General features: G+C 37.4%; 1 protein-coding gene across 6 annotated transcripts in view; it reads right to left on the reverse strand.

The window, feature by feature from the left end:
• Nucleotides 1–19,251, reverse strand: part of RPS6KC1 (ribosomal protein S6 kinase C1) — a 170,003-nt gene that overhangs the window by 12,550 nt on the left and 138,202 nt on the right. For all 6 annotated transcript variants that reach the window (XM_046682331.1, XM_046682329.1, XM_046682328.1 and 3 more), the window contains 2 exons: nucleotides 16,992–18,587; nucleotides 16,631–16,720 (listed from right to left, as the gene is read on the reverse strand). In XM_046682331.1, coding sequence (XP_046538287.1) covers nucleotides 16,631–16,720; nucleotides 16,992–18,587 — 1,686 coding nt within the window. The remainder of the gene's footprint in view (nucleotides 1–16,630; nucleotides 16,721–16,991; nucleotides 18,588–19,251) is intronic.

Here is a 19,251-nt window from a genome sequence, read left to right on the forward strand (position 1 = left end):
GGTGAAATGTCTTGGCCAATGTCACATAGTAAAGCAGTAGCAGAACTAAGGCCTAGTTTCTAGTATCGCCCTTCTCTTACATAATCAATTGTTCCCAACTAAAGATGAAGCATGTGAAATGCAAATTTATCCATTTTGTTATTTAGAAATACAGATAGATATGTTGTTTTAAGCCACAAGTGAAACTACTGGCTAAGATAAAGGCTTTTAGAATATCTCCAAATTACAATTTTATCTGTGTTCTCTCTCTCTCTCACCAGCACGAGTTCCCCAAATGTAATACAGTTTTCAGGTATCATCTTTGAGGTTTCTCCACAGATCAACAACTCCTCATTTCACCATTTTTGAGGCTTTTAGCTCTTAAGTCATGTTTGATGTCTCCTTGTCCTTTCCTAACAACATTCAATTAGTCACTAAGCCTTGTCAATATCTGCCCCTACATTTTCATTTGACTGACAAAATATACTTTTTATTTGTCTGCAGGAAGTCCACAACTCATAACAATGATGCTCAAAAGTTTTTAAGTAGTTAGGTTGAAATTTAGAAAGTAATAACTGGAGGTGGTGCTCAGGTGCCCAGCCTTATAACCAATACTTGTAAATCTACTGTGTGGGAGAACCACAAAACTCATAAAATAGCTTGAGTGTAAAGTCTTGAAGCAAAGGTCATGTGGGCCAGAAAAAGAAAAAGCAGCCATTCCTATGCAAAATACTGATACTATTCCATTTCGGCAACCCTCTTCCATATCTGCACCTACCCTCTTGTAGGCTTCAAATGGCCTGTGTAGAACTAGACCCCTTCCAACTAGCCCCTACCCAGTCTTTCTCCTTCTTCTTTTTCTTTTTAAAGATTTTATGTATTTATTTTTTTAAATTTTTCCTTCTTCTCCCTGAAGCCCCCCAGTACATAGTTGTATATTTTAGTTGTGGGTCCCTCTAGCTTTGGCATAAGGGATGCCGCCTCAGCGTGGTTTGATGAGTGGTGCTAGGTCTGCACCCAAGATCCGAACCAGCGAAACCCTGGGCCGCCGAAGCAGAGCACGCTAACTTAACCACTCAGCCATAGGGCCAGGCCCTCTTTGCCCTTCTTAATTTGCTTCATGCCAAATCAGAACTTCCATTCTCTAACTAGCTGCTCTCAGCTCGGTGGTAAAAAGAAAATATAGATATTTAACAAACTCAAACTATTGTGTGATTCAAAAGTCTCCTAATCCTCCCAGAGCCATCTGCATTTATAAAATAGCTTGTTTAAAAAAAACTGAGAACTACCTAATGATCTAACAATACAGGTTTAATTACATACACTGCGGCACATCAGTGTGATGGAATACTACATAAGGATTTAAAATGATGTATTCATACAAAGTTTAAGTATATAAGTAAACGTCTGGATATATTAAAGAAAACAAGCTATAAAACAACAGAATTCTAATTTTAAAAGTATGTATTCTAAAAAAAGACTAGTAAGAAAATATGACAATGTTTTAGCAATTTGCCTCTGGAGTGGTGAGATTTTTATTTTCATTTTTACACTTATAAACCTACATGAATTTCTAAGTGGTACAATTTTAAATGCACAGCAAGATGACATGAAAACATTTAGGCTTGTTGGAGCAGGGAAGACAAAGCTATGTAGGCCAATCCTCCCTAAGAGTCTGTTTGCCCACACAGTTTCCCCCACAACTTTATTAGATATTAGAGAGAACAACAGACTAGGAACCAGGAGTCCTGGGTTAAGACCCTTGAGGAACTCACTTGATCTCATCCATAACATGAGGGGTTAGAGCTAGGGCCTCTAGGTTAAATTCAACTCTAAATTCTACAATTTTGATACTCAAGGATTTCCTAAAATAGTGATTCTCATGAAGGACAATTCCTTCGGGGCTCTCAAAGTACTCAAGCTACCCTTCTCAGATTCAAATACACTGCCCCCACCCCCATTCCCAACTTTCCCATGGAGAGGAGAGCCATTATCACCTTTGGTGTGTGCTCTAGAAACCAGAAAAGTAAAAGAAATTTACCATAGTCCTGTCATCAAATAGAACCTTTCGCATATTTCCTTCCAGTCTAAAGCAAGCAATAGATTACATTATCTCCTTTTGTTCAAAATTCTGAAATGGCTTCTCATTAACCATTAAGTAACATTCAAATGTCTTGCTCAATCAGGCATGTATATATTCAGGCCCCAACAATGAGGTCTCAATCTATCAGATTGATTCACCCACCAGACATAAACAGCACAAACCGGGCACTATGCTAGGCATTTTCCTCCACAGAACTCTCTGTGCTGGCCACATTGCTAAATAATATGAAGTTAAAATCAGCTTTCCCACTAACATGGTCAATGGTTTTATTTTTTAATCTTTTTGCTCAAGAATTTAAGTTATTGCACTTTCTTTGATCATACAGTAAGTGGTATATATTTCTCAGCTTTACAGAGGTGCTATCTGTTCACAACTCAAGATCTGAAATTATTGATCAACCATCTGTTTCAAATGTGCCACCAACAAGCCTCACTTTCCTATATGAATGTTGCTCTGCTTGTAGTCGGTACGCACTACAATTAATTACAGTTGCAACAATAAAACAGCAGCCAATGTTTATTGACTGTGTGTAAGGAGCTGTGTTTAACATTTTACACGAATTATTTAAAATTTCCAAGCAATCTTATAGAGAACTTATTTGGGTAGAGTGACTTGGGAGGAGAAAGAATATTGCATTTCTATGTCTATGGAAAAGACGAACATCGGACTGGTCAGCTCAGGGAAAGCTGCGAAAACGGAGATGGGTTTTTAGGGTCTAACAACATGCCCTGAGGAGCTTTAGACCAGAGCCACACCCTAAGTGTCTGCTCACAAAGGTTTCCTGTTAGAACCGAGCAGAAGGTCGCTGAGTCAAGTCTATGTAATGTAATCAACGGCTAACCTAATTAATAAAGGCACCTTTTAAATTCAGCGAAAGTCCAAAGTGCCATCACCAGTGCAGCCTAGACCATCGAAAGCTATATGTTGCGACTATTTCCCATGTCGCTGCTGGGAATGTGCATCATTATCAAGGAGAAATGTGTTGCTGTGTGTAGGGGAGAGGTTGGGAGGGGTGGGCCTTGAAGCTACCAGATAAGCATAGTGCATCTTCTGAGCATCAAAGATTTCTATATGTGTAGGAGGCGGTGGGATATTGTTTTACTATTACAAGAAACATAGATCTATTATGAAACAGAAAGTAAAACTTGCATAAGACTTGCAAGATAAAAAGACTTCAAAGAAACTGAGGATCATCTTTCACTAGCCCCTGGGGTACCCATTTCATATCACCTCTACAGTCAGAAGCACTTGGGCAGAACAGTTTGAGAGGCACTTCATGAGACAGACAAGGGGTATTCCTTTCTTGGTTTCCGTGAACTTGCCCAACTAAGGAGACTAACAACTAGGTTCACTGGTTTTATGCGGCTTTGAAATCCCTCGCAATTTTCTGCCAGAGTCCTTAACAGGGAGATAAGGACCAACATACTGCCTCAAACGTGGACTGCTACAGCACCTGATGGGCCCCAATCTGAACGTGAGGCAACACAGACAGTAGCAAGAGACACATGCAGGTCCTAAAGCCAATTCACTTCCCATTCTTCAGTCAGCTCGCTACCCAGTCCAGGATGCGGCAAGTGCACCCGACATAACTGCTGGTGACACTCGACACTGTCAACCTTAGTCTACTTCTTTCACTCCCCATTTCTTTTTCCATCTTTCCTTATCTTCCCCTCTACTTTCTCCCAATGACAGCCTGTTGCTTTTCCTCTCCCCTCATTTTCTCTTTCTTCCCTCCTCTTGGATGGCATTAGTTAAGCTTTCTAATGGCACTCAAGCATAAAGAGACGGCTGATCCCAATCTAAGAAAAACTGCTTCCGAAAGTCTGAAGGCGACGAGGCTGAAAGCCATCTGCAATCTGACTGGGCTAGTAAAAAAGGATAACAACTTTGAAAAGGTAATTTTTTTCATGGAAATCTAGAAAAAAGACAGTGAACAAGTTTTAAGTCCTTCTCCTTAACAGTGTAGCTTGAAATGCGTCAAAATGACTTTGTATTAAGCATGGGTTCATTAATTAATGTGAAATTGACATCTTATCCAACTGGTCTTGATTTTCATAGATGACTCTAAACTACACCAAAGAGTTCTCTATTTAGGTAAGATACCAAAAAGAACCTCTAACAGCTGGGAAATTTAAATATTACAACAAGTGGAAGCAGGTACTTGTGAAATTTCTTCTTTAGGGTTTTAAAACAGAATTTTCTTCTTCTTTTAATAATCAGAATAAAGGATTTTGGTTGTCTTTTTAACATCCCTTAAGGACCAATAATTCTTAGATTAAAAATTTAAAGATATACCCTGAAATTACATTGCCAAAAAGAAGCCTGAGGTTGTGTGGCTGTCAAAACTACAGCTCTACAACTGCTTTCCCTGCAAAATCTATACCAAAAATGTAAGCATAAACCAAGAGCACTGATTTCTATATAGAGCTACATGATAACTACGACAAACACCAGGTGAAGAGTCAGGGATGTGTGTCTATTGTCAGAAACAGAGAATATAAAGAAACACCAAATAGATTTGTGAGGCTATTTAAAAAGTATAACATAATGAAGCTGAGAAGTCCCTTTAAACTCCTACCTTGAATTTTTAAAATCTCTACAAAAAAAAAAAAAGAGCAGAAAAAAATCATTTTAAAGGATAAATCGCACCACTGCTTTGTCGATTTTCAAGGTGTTTTCCTATAAAACCCAACGTGTCAAGTTTCCGTGCCCACCCCTTCCCCCACCACGACATTCTACGTTTGCAGTTTCCAGGGTGGTAAATCCTATGCTTATCCTCTGCAAGTGCAGCAGTACTAGAGGCATTCAGCAAAATGATCAGGGGCAAAACCAAACTATTCCCCAAGAAATCAAACGCATTCTCGGATGATTCCCAAAAAAACTCAAAAAGAGATGGTGATATCAAAGAATCCTGGATTTTTGTCTTTGAGTGAAAGAAATGTATTGGCAAGGCTCTAGTTATGCTCCCGTTTGAGCCTGGCTGGGTATGGCACTTAGCTTCTCTGAAAATGAGGACAGCCAGGCCTCTGATATTCTTTTACCTGTAATTTTATGATCCTGAAAGTGTTTTCAAAAGCACTCATGAGTCTTTCTCATAACTTCTCCTCCCTCCATTAACTTAAGATGCCCAAAGAGTGGGATTATGCTAAAATGAGCTGGCATTCCTCAATCTTCCCTTTTCTCCCTTCTCTACACAGCCACTGTTCCCTTTCCCTTAGAGACCTGGTGGCAAGCGAAATGAATCCGCATCGCTGAACCTAACCGTTGTCATCTTTTAACATAAGGAAGACACAGAATCAGATCCAGATTAGATTTCAACTCATCCAAAATCTTTTAAGGACATCAAACATCTGAGAATAGTTTAGTAAAATTCTAGAACTCTCATTTTAGCAGCATCAATTCTCATATTCTAACACAATGTAGAATCTTATTGATTCATACTAATGATTCAAACTCTCAGATTTCACAAGTGAATAAACAAGTTTAAATAAAACAATAAAGATATCACAACATAAAATGTGCTTTGCCTACCTTTGTTTTACTCATGTTCAACACCTCATAGAACACTTTTCAACAAGCCAGGATATTTTTCAGAAAAACAATGCTGCCTTGATAACCAATATTGTCAAAGGGCTTGCTAAAACATAGAACAAGAGTTTTATAGTCCTTACGATAATCAGAGTTTACTAAGTCTCCTTCTTATAGCCAAAAATAATAAAGTTAACCTGACCCCAAAACCATGACTATAATAAGCATCACTTCTGATAACGAGAGGAGCAAAAAAGCAGAAAGCCAGGAAAACATAAAATGTGTGTATCTATGTACAAGAAATGATGGGAAAGAAGCAAAATGTACACTTTCAGACATGAGAAGGAGGACGTCTGAAAGACACTGGAGAGACCATGCGATCCCAGCACTACTGAAATCATGGCATAGGCTTATCCACGGGCACAGGCCCTGACTTTTAGGACTATACAGTTTAAACTACACGGATTTATCAAAGACGTGACTCTAAAATAACCACAGATAACGCTAAAACAATGCTGGAAACTGCATAGAAAATGGAAAAAGCTAGAAAATGTGTCTCAAACTCAAGCTTTAAATGAAGGCCAAGCTTTCTAAAAATGAATCATCTTGCATCTTAAGCAATTCTGGTGCCTTCAACATCCCAAATTCGGAATTTACTTTTCTGTAAGAGACATTACTGCTATGAAGCTTGATAAACAAGGGAGTCTGATAGTCTACATTTAGTTTGCTCATGGATTTGTTAAGGCACAACTTCAGACTGTTGATGACACTTGATTCTGTTCCCAGGTTTTCCACTAAGGGAGACCCACACAGGTCATCTCAGCCTTCCCCTGACCTCTACGAATACTAACAATGGAGTTGTCCATCCCCGTTCCAAAATCTCCAGAGACAATCCCATAACCTCCTTCAGGCTGTATGTTCTGTTGTTACCATCTTCCTTCCAGGATATAGTAGGAAATACAGTAAGTGCAGAACTTTCTTATAAGAGAATTTCACATATAGAGAAATTCTATTTCAATTCAGAACAAGTATTTAAATATTTCTCCAAAACTGTTTTCCTCAACTATACTTTTTTAATAAATAGAATCTTAGAAGCCTCATTTCTTTTCACTCTCAAAATTATAGTAACTGTGGAACTGTTATTAAGAGGTCATTTAAAACTCAAGGAAGAGTAACAACTGTTACAAATAAAGGGTTTATGTAATAGTCAAATTAAACCAACCTTTAGATGCTGGGAGAATTTGTCACAGAAATGATACAGCACTTTATCTAAATATAAGAATGACGGAAAATTTTAAAGGCACAGACCTATACAATATATCAAAATGATAATCAGTAGTGAATAGACTTTGGGGAAAGGGGAGGATAAATGCAATTTTCTAATGCCACAGGATTTTTTTCCAAAATAATTTTTAAAAATTTAAATATCTGACCTTATGGATTCCAACTCTCTCTTTTAGAAAAGAAACATAAGTAAGGTAAATACATTAGACTTTTGGAATAAAAGAGAGACCTCTGTGAATAAAACAAAATAAAAATTAAGCCATGTTCTTATAAACCTTAAAATTAAGCACTAAACTCTCCATTAATTCTGTAAGGGTCTAATAAAATTTAAAATGCTATTACAAAGAGTCAAGAATTTGTGAACTTTCTTCCAAGGGAGTGAGCCTTCATTAACGGCCTTAGATAGTAGAGAAAAGTAAAAAACAAAAAAAAATCTGATCTATCACTAGTGACATACTTGGACCAAGGAAAAGAACATCTTTCTTCTGCAATGAGCATTCCGTGTCAGCTAGAGCACAGAGACATTAGTGCTGTGTTCCTACACAGACAATCTTTCCCTGCAGCATCTGTTGCTAATTGAAAGGGACTAGAATTACAAAATTCTAGTCGATTTCTCTCACCAGCTCTTGCTGTGTATAAAGATTTTCTACGCAGGGGCTGAGCATTAGTCTTCCACTACAGCTGATAACTAAAGAGCAAAGAGAAAGAAACATGGAAGAAAGCATTTTTTTTTTTGTATCCAACAATATAGGGAACCAAACCGTGAGAAGAGGGACAGCTAAGCATACCTTTTGCTAGCTTGGTAAATTACAGTTCTATAAATACAACTATTTACTTATAAAGGTCTATTAACGTCCTAGTTAACCAATTGCATATGTCTTCTATTTGGGTAGTCTCTTTTTTCATATAAATCTTCAAAAGTAACTATCAATATTATACCAATTATGTCTTTTATTTCTAGCTTCTAGGCACAGTGATTGTGACAGAGAAGGCATTTAATAAATGTTTGTTGAATAAATAAAACCATTTTGTGTTTTGTAGCACTGTTCATTCAAGGTATTCAAAATACCTACAAAGACCTCATCACATTCATTTTCTTTAAGCCCCATTAAGTAGAGAGATCTACCTCAAGTCCTTTTACGCTTTTACATGTGGTAGGCTAGAAAGTTGTCAACAAGCATACTTTGGCGGCTGGATGAAGCACAGATTAGAGCAGGGTGAGAATGGAGGTCAGTCAGTTGATGACTGCAGTAGTCTAGGCAAGAGATGCTAGTGGCTTAAAGAGGAGTGGTGGAGTAGCCAAGGTCCAGTGCTCTCCTCTGGAGAACCCAACGACCGCTGGAGTTTGCTCTGGCACAGAGGGCATGTGACGAGGAAAAAACGCTGAAAAGGCCTGGGAGCAGGAAGAAGACAGGAGTGAGGAATAACTCAAGGTTTCCCCTGCCTCTGCCTAGTGTAAGGAATTCAGGCACACCGTTACATGAAATGTATTACAAATGTGTAAGCTGGCTATAATGTTCAGCAGCTGCTGGTCTGGTGGGATAACTAGTATCAGTTAGAAATTTTTTTAAGTGTCATCAAAAACAAATTCATTGAAGTGCATTGTAGGACAAATATACTACCTAGTTTTCCCAAGGGTATTATTTTGATATAGAGACACAGTTTTTAAAGTTTCCACAAACAACAAGATAAAATGTTACAACTGAATGCAAAACTAAAAGCCATAGCAACTCTGAGAATAAAACCTCACTTTAATTTCAGGTTTGGATTGTTCCTCTAATACCTATAAATTATCGAAGTTTAAAAGTCTGAAGGTACACAACTGCTTAGAGATCGTGTATTTGAAATGAGGTAATTTGGACAGAAGAAACTTACTTGCCTAAGGTCTCACGTCTCTGAGGCAGAAGATCTTAATTCTCAGAGTGACAGACTAATTAGAGCCTGGAATTTGCATTTCCTAGGCCATCCTTTCAAATGGGCCTTTTGCTCCTTTTCTCTTATTTTATACTATTTCAGAAAATATTGGCTGCCCAATTATCTGTTCCACGTTCCGTAAAGTCCTCCAATATTGTACGCAATTGATTATTCAAATGTCATATTCATCGAGTAGGGCACGTGAACCGTTTAAAAGTCACCAATATCACATCACTCTAATTCGTTAGAGGATTATCTAGAGAAGACCAATGACAGAGGCCAGCACGTTCCAGAGAGAGGAGTCCTCAGCAGTGGGGTCTCTGCTATTCTCCACAGTGCACAGGAGATGGGAGAGATACTGCCCTGCTCCACCTTTCACACCCTTGCTTTCTTGGCTCATCCCAGGCTCTAGCCTTGCTTCCTGCCACCACATTAATTCAGTTGGTTTTCAGGTAATTTAGTTATCTGAAACCCTGGGCCTTTTGTATCGTTGGGACTTGGATGTAAGTACACACCACGCTCAGCTAATTCAAGCTAGGCTTGCAAAATACCTAATTCTGCTTTTCTCCCACTACCCAGCTCTGAATTTCTTGTTGTCGTGGTGACCTGGCAACCATGTTCTGAGCTTTCCTGCAATTATCTGCACAACTTGGGTCAAAACTCCTTCATTTAACTTATTCAGCATTCCAGAGCCAAGAATTACTTGTTCAAGGGAGTTTATAGTTATCATTACTATACCGTTTTCTTGCGAGATAAAATAAGAAATGAGTAACTACCATATGACTTCTGGTTGACTGACTATAATTATAATTCTGAGCTCTATACAATCTTGCTTACTCTCTCTCCCTGCATTTCTCGTAGGAAAAAAACCAACAGCATGCTCCATTTTCCATTGATCATATCACAACAACTCCATTCTGAATAGCCATCGGGTGTCACAGTGTTACCCAAGCAAAGCCATTAAAGTTGATTGATGAGAAAAAGGCTAACTGAAAATTGTGAAAATGACAGACACAGTTCTCTGTCTCTCTCCGCTGCTCTGTTGCTGTGTTCGGCAGGCAGAGCTACAGGCATTGCTATTAAAGGAACATCAGGAATTCTATTTGCTTTATCATCAATTTTTTAAAACCTTAGCATTTTTAATCATTTGTTTGAAGAAAGTATTTGTGAATAATTGCTTAGAAGGAGTAAGCCCTGGTTACTTCATGGAGATTCAAACTGACAAGATTTTACACGGAATAGAAACTGATGATTTGGTCAGAGTAGCTGGGCAATAGTTCTGGTACATGATGTTTAACTCAGCATTACATCTTCTTTGTTGAATATCAGAAGTAAAAGATAGTTCACTTTCTTCTTTACGATATGGTGGTGAGGCCAATTAACTGAATAATTGCCAAATATCAATCTAGACCCGAAAATTAAGAAGCATTACAATGCAGCCATTACTTAAAACTACAAGTATCCAGTCTCTTGTTCCTCTTCTAAAAAATAAATTTGTCCAACATCATAAAGAAAAAGGTTTGGAGTAAACAGGTTAAAATTAACTTCCTTTTAATAACCTGAAGTTTGAGGTAAAACCCCCACTCTCCAGTATCAGGTAGTATTATGAAATGCACAGAGAGAATGTTTTCATACAGAAGAGATAAAATACTGTAACAATTCTTTCACCCTTATAAATTCTCTAGTTCTAACAGCTGAAGAATTTCTTCTCTTGAGAAGGGCTAATGTGTTATTCACTAAGGTGCCAAATAACAGGGACTGAACACTTTATTCTTACTCTGTCTCATTCCCACCACTAGAGACAAATCACATTCTGGCTGGATGAGAAGTACGATTTCAGAAGGAGCCTATTTCAACATGGAGTGACCTTAACGCAAAGGTGAAGGTGACCGGCCCATCATTAGGGAGGTTGTGAGGGCTCCAGGATGTATCTTTTAGGGACGAATCCCAAGATTCCAGACCCTGAGACCTGTATAAAGCAACCCTTTAACCTTCCTTCCATCACAAGGCCTTGCCTGGACAAGGTAAGACTTGAGTCGACTTGAAGCTCTTTCTCCTTATCCTAACACGGCTCTATACTCACGGCACAAGCTTCATTACTATATAGGAGTGAAATGCATCAGGGAATTCTCCTCAGTGTAAAATTTCTCTATTCTATGGCAAACCTGAAAACTTACTGGTTCTCTCAAAGAAGATATAGATTTAGTTTTTCTGACAACAGGCACTAAAGGCAAAAGATTAAAAGTACTTGCTATTCATTCAAGGAAAACATTAAAATGTTTATTATGTACAAGGGAGCTACTGTTGAAGTTTTGCTTAAAGGTAAATCAAACAAAAGAGTTACTGTTTGAAACATAATGTTTAAATATTAACCACAAATATTTTACTCTTTTAAAATTATCTCTACAGCTCCCTCTTGCCTTTCTCTTCCTTCTCTTTGGGGGGGGGGGGGGGGGGGGACACTACACCAGGAAGAGCCATGTTTCCTCTTTATATCATTACTATTTCAAAATATACACCTATATTCATTTGCTTTCTTCATCAACTTTGCATTCCTAAGATTAGATTCCTCATGCTTAGCAAAGTTACCCAGGACCTAAAAATTCTCAGATCTAAATGATTCTTTCTTCTTTAAACAATATTGTTTTTTGAGAATCTCGGCATTCAAATTTCACCCTACTCACAGTTGTCTTGGCTTTTTTCCTCTAAATGAAAATATTTTCTATAAATTCCTCATTTCTACATTATACACTTTATGTAAAAACACTATAAATGAGTAAAAATACATACTTAAGAAGTCCTTCAAGTAAAAGAATTCTTTTAACCCTACTAATGTTAGACCAGAAACCAATATTTATCCTTGGAGGAAAAAATTCTTGCCTTAATAAGATGGACTTGAATTTAGACTAAATTTTGTATAAGAAGGTTATTAGATGATTTGACATCTGTGATCTTTTTTATACTCAACAAATCTATTCTACTAATGGTAAATCAAGGCCTACAAAGTCTTAAATAACTTGCCAAAGGTCATGCAATGAGTTCATGGCTGATGTGGGATAAATATCGAGGTTCGGTAATTCTCAATTCCACCCTAATATTCTAAAACTTAAACTTATGATGGCCTCATGATATTTTTAAACCATCCCTGGTCTGAATCTTAGATTTAATTATCAAATACCTAACTATCACACAGAGCACCATGCTTAAAAAGCAACAAATCGCAAGTAAAACATGTTTATGGAGAAGAGCAGGGGAGACGACCCCCCAAAAAATATATTCATGGACTATTTGATACAGTCAGGCCAGAAGAGCAAAGAGTGGTAGTAAATAAATGTCATGCTCTAAAACTGAATTTTGCAGATAGTTTTCAGCATGATTTTTCTATGTTTCACTTTCCACCGTCAGCTGTGAGCTGTTTCCAAGTGTGAAATCGCCTAAGAGAGGAAGCAAAGCTGTCATTTGACATCTGGGAGCGTGGAGATTGGACTGCAGTGAAAAGCATTTTGGACTTCTTCAATTTACACACATATTCACCTATACATACTCAAGTATGAAAAGTATTCAATGAGAAATATCAATGTAAATTTCAAGCATTTATAAAGGCTTATAATGGGGTGGAAAATAAAGGTGAAGGACACACACTGATAGGTACCACATCAACTTGTTAAGACTAGAATGGGAAACTTAAGTGATTATTATATTAGCATAATAACTAACATATAAACAATTTTACTCACTTGTCTTAGATTGCATATTAAACTTTCAAATACAGACTTTTGTATTTTACTTGCTTAATATTATAGGTTCTATTTTTCTAGCTGCTTTTTTATGATGAGAGTCAAGACTGCTAAGAAAAAAATACTGGTAAAAGAAAAAATACTTTCTTGACATTTTATTTTTTCTTTATACTTAAAATGCTGTAACAAAAATTTATTCTAAATTATGAGAAATTAATGGCTCCAATGACAAAGCACATAAAATCCTGTGTGTGTGTATGTGCACATGTGCATGTACAATTAGAAATAAAATCAGAGTAACTACAAGGAAGTCCTCTAGAGAAGAGTAACCAATTACTCCAGTTGTCATTCTATAATCTCTCACAACAAAAAATAGGAGAACCTATCTAAATTAATAAAGCATCTGAAAGTCTCCTAAAATGGAAACTAGACAGTGTTATATTTATAACGTCATGCCACACAATCTATTCCTACTTTGGGAACTATTTCTTTGCCTTTTCTCTTCCTGAACTCCATCCGGTGTTTTTCTGGTATGAAAGGTACCCATTTACCACAAATGATGTTTATTTAAAATAAAACCTTTCTAGAGAATCATCCTAGATAATCTAAGGATACAAAGTGAACCTAAAAGGAATGGCTTCTACTTTGAAAACAGGGCTGGGTTTGATCAGTGAATTCGTATTCTCAAGACCCTCTTGATGGGCCTGCAGCTGCAGCCATTTATTTACTGGCTTTTTCACAGATGTAGACAGAGAAAGCTCCATCGTTTTTGTCTTTTTGTTGTTGGATTTGTTTTCTTTAATATAAAAAACGTGGCAACTTTTTAAAAAAAGTTCTTCGTTTTGTTGTAGAAACTTGTGAATATCGGACGTCCTTGGTAGTGTACATTGTTGAAATGACTGTCACTTTTTAAAATCTAAGATCACAAATTTGGCAGAAACTAAACTTAAATAACAGAAGGTGATCATTTGCATTTCAAAATTTATCTATCTTGCTTTTCCCCTCAATTAGACCAAAACATGTTGATTCACAGGTTTCTGTGTGTGTGTTTTTTCTTTTTTAAACTTATTTATAGAGTAGAATAATGGCCCCCCTGCTAGTCTGGCATTTGCTCAAATTTCTGTCCATGTAAATCGAATCTGTTACTGGAAATTTTTCTCAAAATATAAAGGCACATCATCCACAAGATAAAAAGATACATTGCTGATATTATAAAGTACAGGGCAGGTGGATAATGTTTTTAGGACAAATATGTGATAAGGATTCCCAGGAGGGAGGAGTGGTAGGGGTAGAGGTTGCATGCTGTTTAAACAGAAGTGAATCGTTCTCATCATAATCTTGTGACAACTTACTTTCTAACCAAACATCAGCTGCTTAACATGCTTTAGAGTTACTTGGACAATAACACTAAGGTTAGAGTTGGGAAATGGGAGGGCAGGGGGGATGTAGGGGGAGAATTACTTCAACACATAGCGTTTCTAAGGATAGATCAAAAGATGACTAAGTACTCTATGTCCCCAGGTATTCATTGAGTTGTTACTTTTAAGCGTTGAAATATTAGCTTATTATCATTGCTCCCACTCCTTTGAGAAGAGGAGAAAAGCCTACTTGTAGTTTTCATCAGTATCACTGCTATTCAGTTTCAAGACAAACAGTAATTTACAAATGTTTGCTCCAATTCCTCTTGCATTGTAAACAAGGGGCCGGAGTACACAGACAACTGAGTTCTGCAACTCTCCAGGTTTAAGCTCATCTAAATCAGAACACTAGCATTACTTTTCAGTTAAGGCCATTACTGGTTTTGTTTTATCCTGTTGATAAAACAAATTAATAGGCCCAAGGAATGAAGAGACTTCTCACATTGTCCAATGCATGCCACAATACTAGAACACTTTTGCAACTCACAAAGCTTGAAAGTACAATTGTTTCATGCAAATAATTAACACAAAGCCCTTCTTCAGACTGCAGCTTTTTCCAAATGTTAGTGAAGGACAACCTGGAAGATGACAGTAAAGATCCATTAATGGTAGACTGCCACCTGCTGGTAAGCTATGAGAATTGTGATTTCTGGGAAAAGGCTTAAAAATTAGAACTTGGAAACTGGTCTGGATTAAACTCAGTATTTCAGTATACAAAATTGAAACTGTGCATCTGTTGATGCACGTAGTATGGTTTTGTTCCACATATACTAAAACTCTTAGGAGGTCAATATGCTACGGATGTTAAAGTAAATATGACTGCACTTTGAACTAAAGAAAAACAGTCTGCTAGAATGCCAAAGGACAAGCCTACAGAGTTTCCAGTAGGCAAGTGACAATAAGAATAGTAAATAAGGAGTCAGTTATAAACATTAACACGCCCCATAAACATTTGGTTTTGATGTGAGGTTTATACTGCACTTGACTTCAGGATTTAACAGGTTTCATTTAAAAGAACTCTCACATTTAATTTTGATCCTAAAACCTCCAAATTCATTATAATTAACATACATATTTTTGTACACTGGTACCTAAAATGTTTTGTGGGGAGTTTTGGGGGGGGTTTTATTCTTTCGTTTTGCTGAGGAAGATCGGCCCTGAGCTAACATCCGTGCCAATCTTCCTCTATTTTGCATGTGGGACGCTGCCACAGCATAGCCTGACAAGCGGTGCATAGGTCCACACCCAAGATCCAAACCTGAGACTCCTGGGCTGCCAAAGTGGAACGCACAAACCTAACCACTACACCTCTGGGCTGGGCCCATTAAGATTTATTTTTTATCAAATTAGAAAAGAGGGAGGGTCTGTTAAAAAATAAAAATAAAAAAGAACCAGATAACATAATAAAGTGATTTTCACTATGAAATTTTTTTTGTTATCCCATTAACTAAATCATACTAATAAGGTTTCAAAAAAACAACATAACATTATCTAAATTTGAGACAAACAAAAAATGTAGGCATGTTCTATTGCCCCTAGGAAGAAATGAAATCAAACAGCTCTAATTTGGGGGAAGAAAGAAGAAAGAAAGAGTATAAGTAAGAAGAAAATCCAATCATTGTTTTCAGGAAATAGTTTTAGGATATTTGCTTTGTAGGTTGAAACACGTTGCTATTCCCCAATACAGAAATCTTAACAATTTAGGTTGTAACTAAAAACAATATACTTCTTTTGATCCTAATTATAATCATTTCCCAAGATGCAGGGAAACAATGTTAGCATCAATAATATGGTGGTTAGCTAGTAAGCATTAAATACTGTATTAATCAACAACTAAGCAGATCATGTCAATATAATCAGCTTGAACCTCCTTTGAAAGCCAGAGGGGTGACGAGTGAAACAACTTTGGCCATCCAAAGAGGCTGAACACTAGGCAAAAGGTGAAGGGACTTTGAATTCAAATACAGCCCCATCTGCACTGAGACAGAGAGAAACTAACTCAAATCCAATTCAGATGCCTCAGCGACCTGTAATTATCAACAAAGGATCTAACACCCCCAGAAATAAATCTCTACTTTTTAGAAAATAAAGACTATACAGTAAATAGAGTAAGAGAAACCTCTGTGTCAAATACTTGGCTAAATAGACTATTTTAAAACAAAAAGAACATACTTCCTAAAACTGGTCAAATATAGAAAGAACTCTTTAAAATCTGCTCTAAAATGCCACGTTGGCTCAACAGTAAAGTTACAACACTGTATTTTCTTTAATTCTGCATTTTATCCATTTTTAGCCTTAGGAATCTTACCCTTTTAGTCAGCTCTCTCCATTTAAAGGTTCAGGGTATTTAACGGTCCTTCTAAACACTAAGAAGTTAAGACATTTCAAAGACAGAATTCATTGACAGTTCCAAGAAAAGTATAGACTCATTTAACTCAACATTTACTCATTTAACAACAACAAATACGCACACACACATATACATACACATATATAACTATGGATTACATAATGGTTTTAACTCCCAATTTTCTTTTTTGAAGAGTTAAAGAGACAATCAAATCCAACACATATGTGAACTACTAGTGAAAAATACAACTTCTATAAAGAAATGAGAGCTGCCGAACTACTTTTTTAAGTGAAACATTTTAGGAGATTGCTCTAACCTGGGGCACAGTACATTCTCTCTATGGCATCGCTGTCACAGGAATCTTCAACCTCACTCCACCTGCTAAAATACGTTAGCTGAATGTGTCCTAAAAACAAAACGACAGGAGAAATCAAAACATTTTTCTCTTCCATTTTCTGCAGAAGTGAACTGTAATTACTCCTTTTGTAGCTAAAAACAGTATCATTAAGAATAATGGCATCATTAAGTACTAGAAGCTATTACTGGGGGTGAATTTGCTGCACTGATAATGAAGCTCTAGACAGGAAATGAAGATACTAATTACAAGATAAAACGCCTACTCAGTTAATTGGAAGCAACAGCGAATAAAAAGAAATGCATTTGCAAAAGTTCCTGACCTCTATCATTCAATAAGATGTTGTTTGGGTTCAAATCGCGGCACACAATTCCCTCTCTATGCAGAGCATCAAGGGCTACCACCATTTCAGCTGCCCATCTTTGAATGCAGCCCTCTGGGATGTAAAACCTGGAGTTTAGTGCTAATTTTTTATCAAGGTCCTCAAAAATGTGATGTATTTCCTTGTCTCCTTGTAGTGCTAACCCACTGTCTCCCCTAGTCTCATAGTCTCTCTGGAATAAAGTCGGTTCCTCTTTAGCCAAATCATCAGTTTGATCTGTAAACAGCAATACTTCTTCAGTTTTTAAAGTCTCCGTGTTTGCATTATACTCATTAGCACCTGAGAGTGGGTTAGAAATATGGAATAAGCTTTCTTCTGTGCTGTTTGCAGTTACAGCCGATGCAACCACTCCAAGCCCTTGAAACTTAGGATCTGAGCTGTGTAACAAAGACCTGTCTCCTGAACTACAGTGATCAACAGCTGCTGCAAATAACATCCCAAGCTCGCCCTGTGCATAGTGTTTCTCTGTTAAACTATGGGATTTAGGCCTAGAGGGATCACTCAATTCCTCCGTGCCTTTTTCTTCATATGCTTGGCACTGTTCTGTACTAAGCCTGAGGCATAAAACATCGGGGGCTTCCAATAGTTTACTTTCCATTATGCCTATATTAGTCTGTACAAATTTAGTAGGTCCCATTGCTGCACCATCTTTTGGTGGCTCCAATTCACCAGGTAGATTTACAAGAAGATCAGGCCTTCCTTCATCTGTACCACTGAGATCATCGAAAGCAGCATCTTTAAAAGAAATAACTGGGACTGAATCATCTGAGCCCCTGCTAATGGTGTCCTGAGCTATCAACTCTACCTTGCTTTCACTAATACTAAAACTCCTGGAAGTGCTGTCTCCATCTGGAAGAGTGAAAAATGGTTTCAAAGGCTCTGACTTTCGACTATACAATTTTTCTCCAAAATCAAGTCCTAGGAGTTCACTAGTGCTATCCTTACTGTCTATTCTAAAGAATTCCATGGGGCTGTTTTTAGATCTACTGAGGGAATCTGATGTTCCTGGAGAACTAACTGCTTCTAGGCCATCATCTCCAGGGAAGAACTTTAGCTCGTGAGCTATCAGCTGTGTGCTGGCGCTGTCGCTGTCAGGAGCAAGGCATGCCGGGAAGCTTTCAATAGCTTTGGTATCAACACCAATCCCTTCAGTCTTCATGAAAGGCTCCTCACTCAATGACCCTGGTTCAATCTTTTCTTGCCCATATTCATTGCATAATGTTAAATAACTAGTAGTACATTCTTCTTCTGAACTTGAGCCAGAATCTGGCCATTTTGGAGAGCTATCTTGGCCATCATCATCTTGGTAGCTATCCTCTTGAGAGCTTGGAGTAAGACTAGTCTTCCAGGGCAGAACTTTAAGCATGGTTCCACCATCACTTCCTCTGGATTCAAAGCTGCTGCTGTCCCGAGGACCAGAAGTCGGCTGTTGCAGGTGAACTTTACTAAGTGTAGATTTTTTCACTTCCTCGATGTCAAAGCTTTCTTCAAGACTTCTGTTTAGAAATTTACTGATATATGACCAGAGTTTGCCACCTGTGAACAAGTATAACCAAAAAAAAATTTTAAGATCCCCAAATTAGTGGTTACTTATTGAAGCCATTAGAAAAACAAAATTTTAATATTCTAGTATCAATATTAGAATATTATTAATATTAATATTCTAGTATCTAATATTCTAATAATCAAAGGCAAGTCAATAATAACCATTAATATCAAGTCTGGTGTAAGACAAGCATTTTAATAAAATGCCTTCTTGTTATTGCCGACTGGTAAGTATAGTTTCAACCATATCTCCCGATAACAATTATCTTTAAAAGGACAACCTAGGGGCTGGCCCCGTGGCCGAGTGGTTAAGTTCGAACGCTCTGCTGCAGGCGACCCAGTGTTTCATTGGTTAAAATCCTTGGTGCGGACATGGCACTGCTCATCAAACCATGCTGAGGCAGTGTCCCACATGCCACAACTAGAAGGACCCACAATGAAGAATATACAACTATGTACCCGGGGGCTTTGGGGAGAAAAAGGAAAAAAATAAAATCTTTAATAAAAAAAAAAAAAGGACAACCTATTTCTTACTTTGAAGGGAAAACAGTTACAATAAATACTAGTATGAAATACAAGTAAAATTCTGCTTTAAAGTTAAATATAATTTAGGCTTAGAAACATCTGATTATGTTCTGATTTGTTTATGCAATAA

Source organism: Equus quagga, chromosome 13, assembly GCF_021613505.1.
Source record: "Equus quagga isolate Etosha38 chromosome 13, UCLA_HA_Equagga_1.0, whole genome shotgun sequence".
NCBI lineage: Eukaryota > Metazoa > Chordata > Mammalia > Perissodactyla > Equidae > Equus > Equus quagga.